Source organism: Anguilla rostrata, chromosome 9 (assembly GCF_018555375.3).
Source record: "Anguilla rostrata isolate EN2019 chromosome 9, ASM1855537v3, whole genome shotgun sequence".
In the NCBI taxonomy this organism is placed as follows: Eukaryota; Metazoa; Chordata; class Actinopteri; order Anguilliformes; family Anguillidae; genus Anguilla; species Anguilla rostrata.
The window spans coordinates 4,595,026-4,612,500 of NC_057941.1; the positions used below are offsets into that span (position 1 = coordinate 4,595,026).

General features: G+C 43.7%; 2 protein-coding genes and 1 long non-coding RNA gene across 3 annotated transcripts in view; 1 reads left to right on the plus strand and 2 right to left on the minus strand.

Moving 5' to 3' along the window:
* Window positions 1–245: 245 nt before the first annotated feature.
* LOC135262382 (uncharacterized) lies at window positions 246–1,348 on the minus strand. The gene is made up of 2 exons (XR_010332199.1): window positions 939–1,348; window positions 246–681 (listed from the first exon to the last, which is right to left on the minus strand). It is a non-coding gene; the product is annotated as an uncharacterized LOC135262382 (long non-coding RNA).
* Window positions 1,349–2,080: 732 nt separating this feature from the next.
* On the minus strand, window positions 2,081–5,830 carry LOC135262542 (fibroblast growth factor 1-like). Its single transcript, XM_064349557.1, has 4 exons — window positions 5,668–5,830; window positions 4,135–4,342; window positions 2,848–2,951; window positions 2,081–2,311 (listed from the first exon to the last, which is right to left on the minus strand). The coding sequence occupies exons 2-4, from the start codon at window positions 4,292–4,294 to the stop codon at window positions 2,081–2,083; spliced, it is 495 nt and encodes a 164-aa protein (XP_064205627.1). The 5' UTR covers window positions 4,295–4,342; window positions 5,668–5,830.
* Window positions 5,831–11,103: 5,273 nt separating this feature from the next.
* LOC135262728 (rho GTPase-activating protein 26-like) overlaps window positions 11,104–17,475 on the plus strand; it is an 88,103-nt gene continuing 81,731 nt past the window's right edge. The window contains exon 1 of the mRNA XM_064349897.1: window positions 11,104–11,815. Within this exon, the coding sequence (XP_064205967.1) occupies window positions 11,662–11,815 (154 nt within the window). The 5' untranslated portion in view covers window positions 11,104–11,661. The remainder of the gene's footprint in view (window positions 11,816–17,475) is intronic.

The window sequence follows — 17,475 nt, forward strand, 5'->3', positions numbered from 1 at the left end:
TTATGGGGGTCCTTCCTTTTTTTTAGGCTGGTGGGGATCGTCAGACAAAAAAAAAAAAACACGCAACTGAACGGGGATCAGTTCGGAAAAGAGTCAGCTGCTTTGCGGAAATATTGTTTGGAAGGGGTGCACCGCTGCCACCTTGTGGTAACTGTCACAGCTGCAGGTGTAATTTTACACATCAATTCATCAAAAAGTTGCTTGAGCACAAAAGATGAATATATATTTATAATAGCAGACAACAGTTTATTTAAAATTCTTTATTTTCTGCGTTGCACGACAATAATTACTTTAATCCAAAGGAGAAATGAAAAACAAATGTGTGTCTCGATCAGGAATGAAGGTTCTCCTGTTACCTGATATTAATTATCATAAATAGATACATTTGGTTAAAAAAATAAACATAATATTTGTGTTAAGTGGTTAGCGTGCATTTAAAATTAATGCAAAATGACAGTATACACATTCCCTGTGTATTCCCTTTGAAACAAAATATTGTACATTAGTATTACATGATGTCATATAAGGTAAGTTACTTGACTCAAACAGTAATGACAACTTTGACCCAATTGTCTACATGACTATGCAAGAAATGTTAACAGAAAATCTCTGAAGAATAATTTCTAAGATTGAGAATATACAGGCGGGTGACAAATTAAAGGAAAAACCAATACAAAGTATCTGAGTAAGCTGTTGGCCCACCACGAGCCACCAGAACAGCTTCAGTGCACCTTGGCATAGATTCTACGAGTCTCTGGAACTCTGCTGGAGGGATGGAACACCATTCTTCCAAAAGATATTCCCTCATTTGGAGTTTTGATGATGGAGGTGGAGAGCACTGTCCAACACGTCGGTCCAAACTCTCCCGTAGGTGTCCAACTGGGTTGAGGTCTAGTGACTGCAAAGGCCATATCATATAGATCACATAATTTTCATACTCATAAAACCATTCAGTGACCCCTCGTGCCCTGTGGATGGGGGCATCGTCATCCTGGAAGAGACCTCTTCCATCAGGACAGAAATGTTTAATCACAGGATAAAGGTGATCACTCAGAATGACTTTATATTGACTTTCAGTTAAGCACAATCCAAGCACATATATTTGATCTCACACCTAAACGGCATAAAGCTGTCGGTTTCAATGTTAATTACCAAGAGGGAAAAGAAACCAGGGCTGGATCTGGATTCGAGGTCCAGATTTGAGTATCCATGCCCTAAAAGGATAAACCTGCTGATTGCAGTGTGAGATAAATTCCATCACTAACCCTGATGGAAAGCGGACATTTCTGTGGACAGCAGTGCTGTGTGCTCCCCTTAACATGTCACAAAATATCCCTTTAACAATTTTCCAGCGTAGCAGTGTTATGGCAGCAGTGTTGATTCATGGACATGCTTGTACCTAAAGGTCGACCGGTTCGATTCCGTTAGTAATCGTTGTACTTGAGCAAGTATATAACTGCATTGTTTAGCATATATATATATATATATATATATATATATATATACAGCTGTATAAATGGATACAATGTAAGTCGCTCTGGATAAGAGAATCTGCTAAATGCCTGTAGTGTAATGTAATGTAATGGTTATCAACATGCCCTTTAACCTGTCTTGATATAACCTTCAGTTCAGCTACACAGTAAAATGTCCAGTGTTAAGTCAACTCTCACTGAGCACATACGGTCCCAAATGGACACGATCCCAGATACATACTCTGTTAGGCATACGTGTAGATTTCGGGGTGGGGGGGGACGCAGGGGATATGTCTCCCTCAATATTTAGAACACGTGCATATGTCCCAGACCCCCCCACCCCCAATAAAAACTGAATTTTGTGTTTTCCTTTACATAAATAAAGATATTTCCACCATAAATTGATGCAGAAACGGCACAAATCGGTGCATAAAAATTCACCAGAATGCAGGAAATGAAGTGTTTGACGCTCAAAATTTCATAGGGGAGGACCCCCAGACCCCCTTAATGTCCCCCCCAATGTTCAAATGAAACCTTCGCCACTGCTTTAGGTGATACGCTTGACGTGGCTGAGCTCTCTGGTTTGGGCTCAGACGGCGAGCCCCTCCTCATTTGGCATTCGCTCGGTCCCCTTCCCCCTCCCCTCCCGCCCCGCCTGCCTGTCGGGGCAGGAAGTAGACGCCCTTCTGCCCGAGGCGCGTCCTCGTCCCCCTCTTGGGCTGTCCGCTCTTTTTGAGGCCCAGGTACCAGCGCCCCTCTCCGGACCCCTGGGACCGGTACGTGTTGTAGTTGTTCTCCTCGATCTTCTCCTGGAAGCGGCATTCCTCGTTCACTGTTTTCTAGAGGGGGAGGGGGAGGGGGGGGGCAAGGTCAATATAGAGCCAAACATGGAGACTCAAACCTCCAACATCAGGAGTCCTGTAAGTTTTAGCAACATGAACATCACTCAACTCGTAGATCAGATTCAAGAACACGATAAATGTACTTGTATCGGTATCTCGTATAGCACTGCACTTGTATCGTTATCTTGCTGTTGTAGCTTGTTGTCATGCCTCCCGGTTTGACTTACCATAACTTTCTGACCGAGCCTATGCTCACTGTGTGAACCACGTGCTCATGGCTATGAGTACCTGTTACATAATGAGTATTGTACCTTATCGGACCCGTGTTTCATACTTGTTCAAATGACCTTCGGTATGCACTTACTGTACGTCGCTTTGGATAAAAGCGTCTGCCAAATAAGTGTAAAGTAATGTAATGTGATGTGATGAAATATAATATAATGTGATGTAATGTAATATAATGTGATGTAATGTAATATAATGTGATGTAATGTAGTGTTATGTGATGTGATGTGATGTCAGCAGACGCTCACCGATCCGTACAGCTGACCCTCTTTGTCCATGGCCAGGTAGCGCCCCGCCTCCACGCCCTCGATGACCACCACCCCGACGCTCACCGCCGTCGTCTTCAGCACGGCTGCAGCAGCGAAGGCAGAATAATCGAGTCAGGAGCGCACCAGATCGATCAATCAATCACAGAGCCAGATCGATCGATCACAGTGAACAGGCAGAGCAGTAACGGACTTCTTTCACAGTGAAGATCGACCATCCTGTAGGTTTTCATTTCAGCCACAATTCGGCACACCCGATTCTGCTACTCAGAATCTCAGGATTCCTCTTCAGTATTTTTTAGTAAACCTAGTCAATCAGTGAACCTCCAGTCACACATTATTGTCTCACGCCTGACCTCTAGTGGCAAAACAACGTTATTACAACAATTGCTTGTACACAGACGTGGGTGGGTCAATTGCAGCGTGCTTAGTAAGGGTCTATATACCTCAGGACCACAGAACTACGTTACAACTGAACTGCAACAGCGAATGCTTATTTGATATATTTGGACAGCTGGTTGAGTTATAATGCAGACCTGTGGTGTAGAGGTTCAAACTCCAGCTAAGCCCACTGAAATTGACTCACATGCATTTAACATATACTGTATAAAAACACAGACACGCAGTACTGAACGTAATGCCCAACCGTGGGTACAAATTGATAGAGCAGAAGTAACGAGAGACCAGAACAGATCGTACTCACATTACTGACTTCGCAGTGAACGAAAGCGCCAAAGCGTATTTATATGGAGATGGTTTAGCAGGCATCCACGCACCAGGGATGTGCAGTGTTAAATGGGAACTCCTCGTTCACGATCTCTCCTCTAGCCTACACAACTCACAGCCTGACAACAATCCATGCTGACGCACAGAAAAGCCGTGCTTTAATCCAGGAACAGTTTACCAGATATTCTTGTTTGGTACCTGCTTCAGCGCGAGCTCTGCTGTACCCGGAAAAAAAACCCTACAAAATGAACTGTATCCACCTTCTGTATGCTATAGTGTAAGAATGCTTCTGATAGGTAATGCATTTCCACTGGGTTAGGACACAGACTGTCCTGTTGCTATTCAATCTGAAAATTAAGTTACCAAATATGTTAAATTAATACACTTTAAGCCAAGTGTATACCGACGCAATGAAGCTTATTCACTAACCAGGCAGTAGTCTATATTGAGCAGGCATTGAATAAATATAGTTTTAATGCTAAAGAGACAAGAAAAACTAAAGGCTACAGTTAACCACAACAGGCCTTCAATACCAACACTCACTGTACACGTCGGCCTCCTCCCGTTCTCCATCCACGGTCCCGTCCGGCCGTATTCGGAGATGGTATCCGCCGTTCAAGCAGTACAACCTCGCGAGCGTCTTGTACTCCGGCAGGTAGAAGCCGATGTGTTCCGGCCCGAGCGTCATCTCCCCTTCATTCATCCTGAACGGTGTTTCTCGGGCCGGCGTATCCGATAGTTTTCCCAGCGTCTGAAACGCAGTCGTATAGGCCATGTGATCTGTTAGCCTGCCGATGCGAATGAACGCTGCAGATGTGCCTCGTCTTTTGTGCCGACTGGTTGACAGTATCATCCTATTGTAGCTTTAAAAAAAAAATGATTAAAAGACGCCTTTTTTGTCAACTCAGGCAGAGGGCCAAGTGAACATGTGCGGGCTTGTTCTGCTAGTTTGAGGTGAACGAACCCACGGCATAAATTATTACAGTCAAAACGACTAATGTTAAAATAAGAGGTGTGCTTTGGACAAAATGTTTTTAGAATAAAAGTGTATTTAATAACAGTTTTATCAAAGATTCAGCAATGATGGATTACCCACAAACACCAAGCAAACGGAAACAGTACTGTTTGTGTCATATCAGACAGTATTAGATTATATAATACTCAATAATAATATTCTGGCAGCTAATGTTGATAACCAGGGAGCTTTCCCAGGAAACAAAGTGCTTGCTTGTTTGTTGGTGGGAACTGAGCACTGAGTTCTGGCCTCCAAAAATCAGGACCACAATGCAATTTGGCACGTGGAATACATAACAGTGCCGCCATGCTTGCCACCAACTGATGTCACCATGTCTGACTGGTTTTGTCAGTGCTTGATTTCCCCGTACAGGCGACCTTGTATGAACAAGATGCCGTTAACAAACACTTCCTGGATAATAACATGCAAATTGAGCTCTCTGTGACAAAAGCGCAAAGTTTATTGCTTATTCAGCAATCAGGCTTATACTTCAGCTGCTGATTACTGTCACCTTGTAGGAGATATTGCCCATCATTAAGGGAATATGTTTTTAAAATGGTAGTTACTGTAATTAAAGGCGCAGCCTAACAGGCGTGGAGGTCAAAGATAACAGAAGGCCCACAAGAAACATTAATCTATTCGTTAAAATAACTAATTTAATGCAGAAAGGAAACCAAGCGATTATTTTGCGAGATATAAGATGTTTTTATCATCTTCACCCACATCGAAGCTTTTCACAGCTATCTCGCAGGCTATTGAGTAAAATTACTACAGTAGCCAATAGCAGCTGTCTTATCGTCTGACGACCAGAAGCTCAGCCAGAATCCGCATCCGGAACGTTCTGGAAGCCGTCAGATGAGGCTCAGAAGGCCCAGTCAAAGGAAGGTGAGAATTTCGCGTATAAGGCCAACTTCCCCCCCCAAAAAAAGTGCATCGCATTCCTGGGGGGAAAAAAATGGCCTGGGACCGTGTCACCAGTGGAGTTCCAGAACTTCGTGATCAAAATTCCCGTTCCGGAATGTGGCCAGCGAGGCACGGTAACCGACCCGTTTGGGACTTACCCGTGGAAGCGGTGTTGCGGAATGTCCAAAGTTCACAGGACTGTAGGAGGAGTTGGCGTGACCGTGAGTTCCCTGTACCTGACCAAAAAACAAACCACCTTCACCGGCTTGTTGGATAAAACTGGGTTCTGCCTGGTGCTCCAAGGGACGGCCCCATCCTCCCCCCCCCCCCCCCCCCCAGTCCAGGGTTTATATTTGGCCTCTCAGCTGAGTTTTGGAGGCCGTCCATCCGTACGGACCGGAGGAATGTAGCAGCTGGTTACGCTCGGAGATCCACAAGCGGGAAACTGGACTGTGTCATCGTCTTTTTTCGGTCCCTAGAGGGGGGTGGGGGGGTGGGGGCGGGGGGTCATCAGTGACTACGGAGGGACTAAGAAATGAGCATTACATCATTCCTGTGTCTTTACCTCACGTAATTCTACATGACTTATTACGAGAATACAGAATTAAAAAGACCTGGGAGATTGTGTGTGTGTGTGTGGGTGTGTGTGTATGTGTGTGTGGTGTGTGTGTGGGGGGGGGGGCACATTACATGTGGTTCTCTTAAAACATTCATCCAGATTTTTAAGCAAAGGAAAATACAAAAAAGGCAAGAAAAAGTTCCAAAACAATCTGTTCCCACCTGTTCCATACCCTCCTCCTCCTACCTCCCGCCCACACACACACACACACGTGCACCTGCACACACACACACACACATGCAAGACAGAAAGGAAAAAAACAGGAAAAGGAGAGGAGAGCAAGATTCATTCCAGGTGGCAGAGCAGCTGGTGTAATGACTGATTTATCAGTGAATGTGATATATATTTCATATAACTGCTGGATAGATACTTATCTAAGCTTCGTTCTGTTAGGTTTTCCCACTGCAATAAAATAAAATAAAATAAACTATCTTTTACCCTCCTTAATCCCTTGATCAAATGCAGCAGTGAGTTCAATAAAAAAAATAATAGATAAATTATGGATAAATTATGGACAAATGATGTCTGACCCAAGAAAAAGTGACATATTCACAGACAACAGTAACAATAAATACATGGAAATATAATTTTACATTGTATCACCGTATTATTATTATTATCATGTGAGTTTGATGCAGCATATTTACCATAACGAGCGCGTGCATGGCGTTGCTCCTCATGAAGGCCTGGTGGTGAATTTAAGAGATGGGCCCGTTTCCACTGCCCGAGTGTCCTGTGGCAGGACATCCTCTAGGAAGAATGAGAAAGTGTGAAATGGACTGACTGAAAAGTTTACTTTGTGCTTTTTGCTTTTATTATTATTTTATTTTTCTTTCTTTCTTTCTTTCTTTCTTTCTTTCTTTCTTCTAACATTGTTGTCAACATTTCTCGTGCGCCCAGTATCCGGGAGCTCTCTCTCACTTTTGGGCACTAGGAGGAACATTGCAGGAATGTTTTTCAGTGTTGGCACTGAAGTTAAAAAATAATTTGAATTGTGGGTGTCCATCCTTGTTTTTTATTTAAATCAGAAATGTCAACAGTGTTAAACAAATCTTCCATTTAAATAATTTAATTCCATCCCTTCTGTGTTTGAAACATATCCTGCTTGAAGTCATACCTAATTAGAATTCATATGGAAATTTGTGTGAATTGAACAGGGAACACATTGGCTCAGACTATTCATGGGTGTGGTAAAAAAAAAAAAAAAACCTCAAAGGTTATTGTGATCACATTGTGTTTAATTTGTATTCCCTTTTCACCTTGGAAAAAAGTAATTTACATTTACATTATTGTAAAATGATGATGAAGAGTTGCATGCTTATCTGAAGTTAAAACCTCTAAACCATAGAAATGCATTTGCATCTGGAACTGCTATTCAAATTTGTGAAACAAGAATTAGCTGTTCCAGTTGAAATGCGGTTCTGTGGAATAGGGATTTAACTCCAGTTAAGCACGCAGCTATTGACCTGTAATGTTTATATTCGGTATCTCTCCGATTTAGGAAAATATTTGTGTTTAAGAGAAACTATTTCATTTAAGAGAAAAACATGCCATTCTGACTTTGACCATTAGATGGCAGTGCGCACTATGAACGGCAACAGGAAACTTGAAGTGGACCTTGCTCTCCTGGAAGATGGAAAGTGCATAGAACACGTGAATGTATGAAAGATTAATCGCAGGGGATCATCAAAATTGTTTGGTCCAAAGTTGCAGAGACAACTGAGGAGAGGTATGTGATAACTGATACCGTAACTGAATCGAGACAGCAGATACCGTGCGAAAACCGCGTGTGCAAATCGTGCGCATTCACCTCTGTCGGAAATGCGCCCCAAGCTATGAGCGGACAGAAAATACGACAAGTTTGAATGCGCTTTCCCCCCCTTTCAATAATGCCTCAGGAACAGAATTCTGGATTATGGCTCAAATGTTCCATCGCTGCTTGGAATTTGAGAGTAGGCTATTCTCTTAGTGCATCCTGATTTGTGTAACCCCTTTGTCTTCCCGGCAGTGCATACAAATAGTTTTTTTAAATTTATTTTTTATCCACTGATTACCCCACATAGTCACTGAGGATGAAGAGTACCGTTGCTAACCTGAATCCCAAAACGGGGGGGATTTTAGCCCTAGGTCACCTAGGTTTAAAAAAAAAAAAACCCCAAAAAAACTCAGTCTTGGCGCTGGAACTTGCATCACTGTCCAAGGAAGATGAATTTTGTTATTATTTAATTTGCTTAGCAGATGCTCTTCTCTGGGCCTTCTTGGACGGCTTGCGTTCTGTCAATTTACGCTGCAGGGTTTGCGCTGAGGAAACTCAGGTTAAGTGCCTCGCTCAAAGGAAATGTAGCCCCAACAGACCCTACAGAGCCCACCTGGGACTCAGGCCAACGGTATTTTAGGCAACAAAGCCAGCTCCCCGACCACTGTAGCACACTTCATCCCACATGTGTTACATTCTACTTTTGCTATTCAACAGTATTATGCTACTGTTATTTTCTCTGGAAAAAAATTGATTGGAGGATTTACATTCTTGGCCCGATAATGCTAATAAACTGGAAAAGGATTAAAGCAAAAAAAAAAGAAAAAAAGAAAAAAAGTAAAATCTATTTTCGTGTTTGCTAAAAATAAATGAAAACACTCAGCCAGCCACATGACACTGTTATCGCCACTGGTGACAGGTGAACTGGTGACTAGGTCGTCGAGACAAATTCCTTCCTCTATGCCTGGCTTTAAAGTTGGATCTTTACTCTAGGCGAACTAAGTGGACGGATGTTCTACGCGGAGCCTGTGAAGAGTCTGACCTACGATATCTCCAGCTGGGCCAGGCAGTGACTGCCCCATCTCCCGTACAAGACTGCTGGACTCTTGCAAATCACACGTGAATGGCTCCCGCCAAAACGTGAAAGATCTGATGTGGGGAGTTCACAGGAACTGGGAGACACCCGCTACCAGCCAGTTGCACATCCCAGGTCACATGACTATCAGACTGAAAAAAAAAAGAAAAGAAAAAAAGCATTTGGAATGTTCCACAGTGATAAATGCACCATGGAATATTAATCATACAGACTACTACTCATCACCCTCTGCAGATGTAAAGCCGTAGCAAAAAAAAATGACTCTGTAGTTTTGTAGGCAAATGTAGTTTTATTCCATCCAGAGTTACCTGTATCACAGAGATTTTCTTCTGTTGCAGGGTATCAGTTAAACATCAATAAATAATAGTTTCAGAGGATGAGACAACTCTCAATACTTTGTTTTTAAATCAGCAGAACCAAACTATGTAGAGTAAAGAGACAACATCATTTGTAAATCCATTTATTCAGTTATTTGCAGGTCTAATATGGCAATCTGTAGGTTCTCTTGGTAAAAACTATGAAACTGAATATCGGTGCTAATATCTGTATTGTTCCTCATGTCACATGACAGGAAGTTGCCCCCCCCAATTAAGTTCTATTGTATATTTTTTTTGCAGTTTTTCTCTGAAATGGGTCAGTATCTGCAACCAATACCCAGTGACACATCATTGGGATATGTACAGCAATGCAGAACAACTACACAGTAGTTTCACATGGGAAATTGGATCCTGGACAAATGCATTTGATCAATTGACATTTGCACCCAGGAGGTCAAAGAACAGAACAAGGAAGAGGATCTAAGATGTTTGAACGGATTTTGTTTAATGGCTGCACTAATTATTCGATTAAAGAACCGAAAACTCTTAACAGGTGAAAGAAAACAGAACATGTGGTTGATTGGAGCTTCCTGTGATCTGCAAAGAGATGGTCTTTTATGCGCCACAACGAACTGCAGCGCTTCTGTTTGTTTGTTTCGATGGCAGGAAATTGCATATCTAAATGAAGAGATGCGCTGACTCTTACCGCAAGGCCAGGCTAATATTTATTTTTGAAATGCATAAGCTGAAGTGAAACAACTCTTTTCTCAACTTCCCCTCAGCATTTTTGGTCATGTGACATCTGAAGGCGCTCACAAGTGCACATGCGGTATATGCATAAAATAACTGTTTCATAAAATAGTTTTTGTTACAAAAGGTCAACTTTAGAAATTTTAAATGAATGAGATACTGTACGTTTGATCTCAATCCTGATCTGAAGTATGTTAATTTGATGTAAAGTGCCAAAAACCTGATTTATACCATACCTTTGTTGTAATTCTGCAAGATTCACTTGAGGTAAAACGTTACTTTTAATCTAAGTCTGATTTTATATGTAAACTCACATTCAATTTGGCTACTTACATACATGACAGTAATTTATACCGAGTATGACTTCTTTGCATACTGAACATCCCAAAACCTAAAGAGAATGTAAATATATGTCGGCATTTATGAATGAATGAAATATATATGTTGGAACATATTAGTAAATGTCACATTGATTTACGTAATTCTGTACATATATACAAAAAATAAAATAAAAATCGCATATTTCCCATTAGTATGTTTTACATACTAATGGGGAAAATGGAGCGGATGATTTAAGACCTCGAAATGAAGGCATTCGACTAATTTTAAGCATATAACTTTAACATTAATATTAGGGTTTATTAATATTTGTAGGCTATCTTGAATTCTAGTGTGGGCCTGACGAATCTCACATGGATAAAGATAAATGTGGACCGCTGCAATTAACCGAAATAAACTGCACAATTATCTATTTAATCTCTAACCAGCTAGAGTTTTGTATATGTGCTTGTAGTGTAACATTAAATAACCATGTGATGTTATATGCTAACTTTTGGTGGCTACGCTGATCCAACAACAGAGGGGGAAATTATACACGCAATATATCTTTATTTTACAGCAAACGTGAAGTAGATTTTTCAGACTCCCCGCCCTAGAATGACTTCATCTTTTGTGACCAACCAACCTTTCCTGTTCTCCCCGACGCTGGTCCCGCACAGGGATAGGTCGTGTACCGCGCGGCATGCCTTCACACACTGTTTTGGAACCCAGTCACCCAATTGGCTGAGCGGTTAGTCCATCACAGGATTACACGTTCCAGGGTAGGTTGGCACGGGCGCCGTAGCTAGACCTAGGAGGCTGCAGCTAAAACGCCCAGTTGAATCCGCAACTAATACGTTTGGGGTGTTTTTCTTCCTACCCTTCGCACTCTAAAGTGTGACTATGTCATGAGGAATGCACAGGTTTGCAGCGAATCTTTTGACAGCCAGTCATTTCTTCTTGCAGCACTTTTCGCGGGTTTGAAAAAATGGATTAGTACCGCACGAGTCTAATTCCTGGATGCGATTTGTAGAAGTTTGAAAAATAACGTCAGCGTGCTTGATCTAACGTTGGCTTGCTGGATTTTAAAAACCGCTGCAACGTGATAGGAACACTGGCAAACATTTTCTAGAAGTGAGAAGCTAGCTGAGCTAAAGACGCTGTGGACTGAGAGCTATCAAGCTGTATGTATATTTTCTTAAGCTTCCTCCTCCTGCTAATTGGATTGTACTTCACCAGTCAAAGATTTCTTCGCAGTCCTGCTCCGGCTGCTGTGGAGGTGGACCGGGACGAAAGATGGGACTACCCGCTCTGGAATTCAGCGACTGCTATCTGGACAGTCCGCAGTTCCGGGATAGATTGAAATCTCACGAGCTGGAACTGGAGAAGACTAACAAGTTCATCAAGGAGCTGATCAAGGATGGGAAGGCGCTCATACAAGCACTGAAAAGTAAGGTGGCAAATGCATTCAGCCATGTACGCGAAAGAAAACACATGAGCACCATCGATGAAGTTAACGTTGGGTCGCAGGCTAACATATCCAAGCCATAGCTGCCTCGACTAGCAATAGCAGTTCACACACAGCGAGCAAAACAAATCACACACATGGTATAGCGTTAGCTAACGTTATTGATGGTAGGGAGAGCTGCACATTGGTTGCTTAGTTTAAGAGACAGCTAGTTGGGTAATGGGCTGTTCTAGCGTGCGTGTCTGTTTGGTAGCTATCCAAAGTTATCTCTGCCAAACGCATGACTGTTACATTCAAATAGACGAGAGGAACACCAAGCAAATGGGAAAGGTGTGACTTGGCTAACATGCTAATTAACTCTCGCATCCATTGAACAGGTTGATTCCAGGCACAGTTACATTATTAATGGAAGCCATGTTCCTTTTTGAAAATGTTCAGTCAGACGACAAAATCCATTATGAACAATTTTGCGTTTAAGTACCAGTGGGAAGATCCAAGCCGATCGAAAAGCACGGCGTGAGCGGCACTGGCCAAGGGCAAGGTCAAATGACGCCTAGAGGTTGTGTATTCCAGCTCGGTGCCTTGAAGCTTAGCTTGTCGATCGAAACCGATAGTGCTCCTCGCAATTCGGCGCGATTAAAAATAAATTAATAGATGTGCAATAGCGAGATTCCTTTCCCTGAAATGATAACTATTGGTGTCATCTGAAACTGTAGTACAGAGTAAGCCATTTCGGGTGGAGGCTATTTGCTGTGCACAGTGGATAACGTTATCGTGGAAGCACGCTTGTTTCACAATAGAGTAAGCCAAGCATCTAACCTGCTTTTTGGCACGAACACATATTTCTGGGGGGAAACCCCACAGTTCAAATACGTGCTCAGCTTTTTGACTTAGCTCAGGAGGACATAAGCTCAGACGTTGACTCTGAATTATCCTGGTAAATTGCAGATAGAATTTTTTTTTCATTTAAATTGAGACCCATTTACTAGACTTAGTGGAAGCACTGTTGCTAACACACTATATGATCTGTACTTGCCAGCGAGATGGTTGTTTTGTATGCACATGGCGGCCTGTCATTAGAACTCGAAATGAAAAGCCGAGTTTTTAAGTTCAGGCTTTAAATTACGTTAATTGCACAAATTATGGTTTACCCTTTCTCAAGAGGTGCAGCGATTGGTCATTTCGATATAGTAATTGAAGCGTTAAGTGAAGAAAAGATTGGGTGGGATTTGTCTGTTGAAGCAAGGCATTGTAGGCTGGATTTCTTACAAAAATGCATGGTATTCTTGGGATTTACATTTAGCAGACGATCTTATCCAGACTTATGCAGGCTATATTCTGCATATAAACCATTTATACAGCTGGATATTAACTGAACCGGTTCAAGTTGAATAACTACCCTTGGGACGGTGAAAGTGCCCCACGTGGGAATTGAACCCACAGCCTTGGAGATGCGACCCAAGTTCCGTAATCAATAGGATAAACTGGTACCCCCAGATCAAACGGTCGAGAGAAGTTAGTCTTCAGTGCACTTTGTAGCAGTAGATGTGGTTTCGCTGAGCGTTGTAGTTGCGTGCACGCGTGGAAGTGTGTGGTGCAACGTTTGGTGTTGGTCAACCTTGCGTTGCATCATGGTGTTTTACTGAAATGTATGCACCGCGCGTTGAACTGGCAACCACAGGTTGTGCAGTCGCTGGGACTCTTACGGACAAAGTGCATGTCGAAATACACAGTGCAGATGCACCGAACTGAGAGTTTCATGTTTAGCCCTTTCTGCTAAAAACTCTGTTCACGCCAACCTGCTGTGTCCTGCTTGCCATTTTTGAAGCGATAGGATTTGTCTCAGAATGTCCACTAGTTCCCTGTAGTTGATTAACTAGGGTGTCGACCAATTTCCACCAAACGGCTGCTGGTGTGGGCGTAGGTAGGCTATTTGTTTTAGCCCAGCGCTATGACACAATCACTTTGGTCAACTGTGGTTGTTGTAAATGTGCTATATAGATAAACTTTGACTTGACTTGACTTGACACCTGATTCAAGCGATTAACTAATAAGTAATTAGAATCAGTGTCTTGGTGCTGGGCTATAATAAGAACCTGCACCCACACTGGCCCTTCTTGGATAAGATTGGACACCCCTGCCCTAGTTAGTCCACCATATGGGGAACTAGTTGTGAACCGTTTGAGACCCATCCCTGATGTCCAGAACTTTGATTCAAAGCTGGGAATGAGAGCCGTCTACTGCACGCCTGGACGGTCCGCTCTCAGCTGGAATCTGCTTCTCGGTTATGGAATGGCCGTCTAGTCTGCCTGTGCTGTCATGTGTGGTGGAGGATAATCCAATGGAGGAGGGATAGTCCCTTTCAGACTGTGTCAGATTTTTTTTTTTTTAGTTGCGGTGTAGTCTCCCTTTTTTAGAATGTGTACCCTCTCTGTAGCTCCCTCCTTAGCCGGGTTCCTGCTGAGATTCCTTCTCATCGGGATGTTTTTTCTCACCAACGTTTGTGTTTTTCTCCCCCACCGGGGAGTTTTTTTTATTGTATTTTTTTAAACTCGCTTGCTGTTTTTTTCTGACCTCGCTGCAGACCTGGTTTTTGCCCAGTTTTCCTTCTGTTTCTCTGTAAAGCGTCTCAGTGACAGTTCTCTGAAAACGGCGCTGTAGAAATAGAATAGATTTCATGTTTTTCTTAGAAACACTCTCGAGGGGGGGGGGGGAGGTGTGGGGGCACCCATTACACAGCGATGCCCCCCCGGTGTGGCTCTGACTGGTTCTTCAGGAGGGGGTGAGTAGCGGTAGTGCACCCTGACGACACCCCCGGGGGCGGTGAGGGGGGGGGGGGGTGGGGGGGGTTCTGGCACGGGGCGCTCTGTCCGGGCGCATCGTGCGAGAACAAAAGAGAAGGAGAGAGGATTTCCTTCAGGAACGCGGTTGGAGCGCATCCGCAGCGAGAGGGAGAGAGGAAATTAGGGCAGCGTACGGGGGGGCAGGAATGGGGGGGGTTTGGTTTGTGCTTTCCCCTTCAGGCAGAGGAACAACGTCACAGGACCCCCCCTCCCCCAAAGGCCCCCCTTGGCCTTCACTGTGTCAGAACGCAGGGTGTGGGGGGGGTGCGATGGATTTGTGCTCTCCCCTTCAGGCAAAGGAACGATGTCACTGAAACCCCCCCCCCCCACCGTGTCAGGGGTGAGAGGAACATTCCGGAACGCAGCGGGACGAGGCCCGTGGCTGTCATCGTGCACGTGGGGCCGCTGGGTACCGTGTGGACCAGCTGTTTATCTGCTTTCATTTAGGAGCTAATGGCTTTTATTTCCTCTTACATTTTTCACTCATAATTCAATATTGCTTTCTTTTTTCGGGGCTGGGGTTTCTTTGATCTTTGGGCATTTTTAGTTATTTATTTATATGTTCATTCGTTCACTCATTCATCAATTTATTTCCTTATTATGTCATAATCAGAATAATTTCTTCCTCTTACTTCTATCCATTATAAATCCTCTAGGCTAGCGCTATTGAAATTCAAAACAATCGTCGTGTTATGCTGCATACTTTCCCTTGGTGGAATTCCTCTAAACAGCATCCAGATGAGGGGTGGTGGTGGTGGGGGGCAGGTTACTGAACATTGGCAGTGATGGTGTGCTGTGAATAATATTTGTGTCCCGAACGCTTGTAGCCAGTCAGGTCTGGCAAGATGGTGCACGAGAGGAAACTTAAAAAAGAGAGAAGGGTTTGCAAATGTAGCCTACGTGTCCGTTTCTGTCCAGATAGGTTTGCTCCATCTGGTAAAAAACAAAAAAACCAAAAACAACATATGCTAGCACACAGCGTCTTACAGCTGGCCTTGACTCCTGCCTGATATGCACAAAAGTGCAGTAGTCGCCCCTTCAGCGGTGCCATTTTGTAATTAGGGCCTGGCGTCTGTAATTGGCAGGTGCTAAAAGAAGTTGAACCTCATGGGGCTTTTCCTCTGTGCGATATTAAATTTATACATAAAAAAAAAAAAAAATACATCTGGATGCAGGATACTCGTCCATCTCTCCCCCAGTCTTCCCTCTCTCTGCGGCGTTTTTCCTGTTTGTATTCCCATTTTCCCACTCCCAGTTTTTTTTTCCCCGTTCCAGACGAGGGGGGGGGGAATCTGGTCAGACATGCTGATTATCCCTCTCCTGTGCTTCTCTGGGCTTGGGGAGATTCCCTCCGCGCCACTTAAACGGCAGTTGGCGTGTAATCGCTGCGCTCGCGATAACGTCAGTGGCGGCGGAATCGCGGACAGAGATCTGCTCCAAGTGGGTCACCGGAACTCTCTGGGAAAAGGGGAAGGGCTTATTTATTTATTTACTTGCTTATTTATTTATCGGATATGCAGCCTAACGCTGTTGTTTTCACGGCCGTAAACATTCTGCTATGGCCGTTTTCCGGGATCCGATGGCTCACAAAGCAAGAATGAGCGCTAGCGCGTAAAAACAGTGTTAATTAAAATAGCGGTTTTGTTGCGATTTTTCTGGCACTTTTTTTTTTTTTTTTGGAAAACAAAAAAACAGTGCCAATCAAAACTATTAATTACACTGTTTCAGGATTGACCGGGGAAGAAGCCCCGAGAAGCTCTCTAGCTGGTCGCGGTGAAGCTCCACCTGCTGCAGTCGGTAAATAACGTTTCTGGAAGCTCTGCTCTTTGCACTTTTTTGCCGCACATTTATTTGATCGGTTTTTTTACGGTCTCGTCGTTTTCGCAGTGTTATTACGGCGTCTTAAAACTGCTGAGCAGCCCCAGCGCTGCTGAGGGGAACACATCCTTAAACACACACTTCAGACGGCTGGTTTATGGAGCCCTGAACGGTCTCTCAGGGAAGGAAGCTGAGCAGTAAAAAAGGCAGTTTGGACCTCGTAACCTGGTCTTATGAGCTTAATGCGTTACAGTGTACAGGTAAGCTACAAAAAAAATTATTAAATAAACAAGACCAGGTTAAAACCTAGTATATGGCTGGGCCTAACACACGTGATCTGGCCGACCAATGGCGTAACTTCATCACTCACTCACTCACTCACTCACTCACTCACTCACTCACTCACTCATTCACAGACATTTGCGTTTGTAGGGCTGGCCCCGCTGTTGCGGTCCAGCCAAAAAATAAATACAAAATCGGGCCCAGTTTCCAGGTTTGGTTAGACCATGGCACCAGTTTGAACCCTTTCATCCTACCATGTGACTGTGTTAGCTCCGGCGATGTCAGTTTGGTGACACAACCAGCTGCACTAGCCAGGTTGAATCGACTGTGTCCACTGTGCAACCTGTTGTGCACCGGTGTGTCAGCTTCCTGGACACAAGTCTAAGTTATGTCACTAGTCTAAGTTGTTGCAGCAGGTCAGCAAACTCGGCTTGCAGCCGAAAGGATGTAGGATTGCTTCCCTGGAAGGACACTGCTGTTGTACCCTTGAGCGAGGTGCTTAGCCTGCATTGCTTCACTATATATCCAAATGGATTCTACTATGTATGTAAAAAGTATGTAAAAATGCAGAAGAGTTATGCAGGTCGCTCTGGATAAGAACGTCCCTGTAGGGCCTAATGTAAAGTAATGGAAAGTGAACATCCAGCTTGTGCCCCGTCCCTGGTACCGCAGAGGGATGGGGTAAGCCGGCAGGGTTTG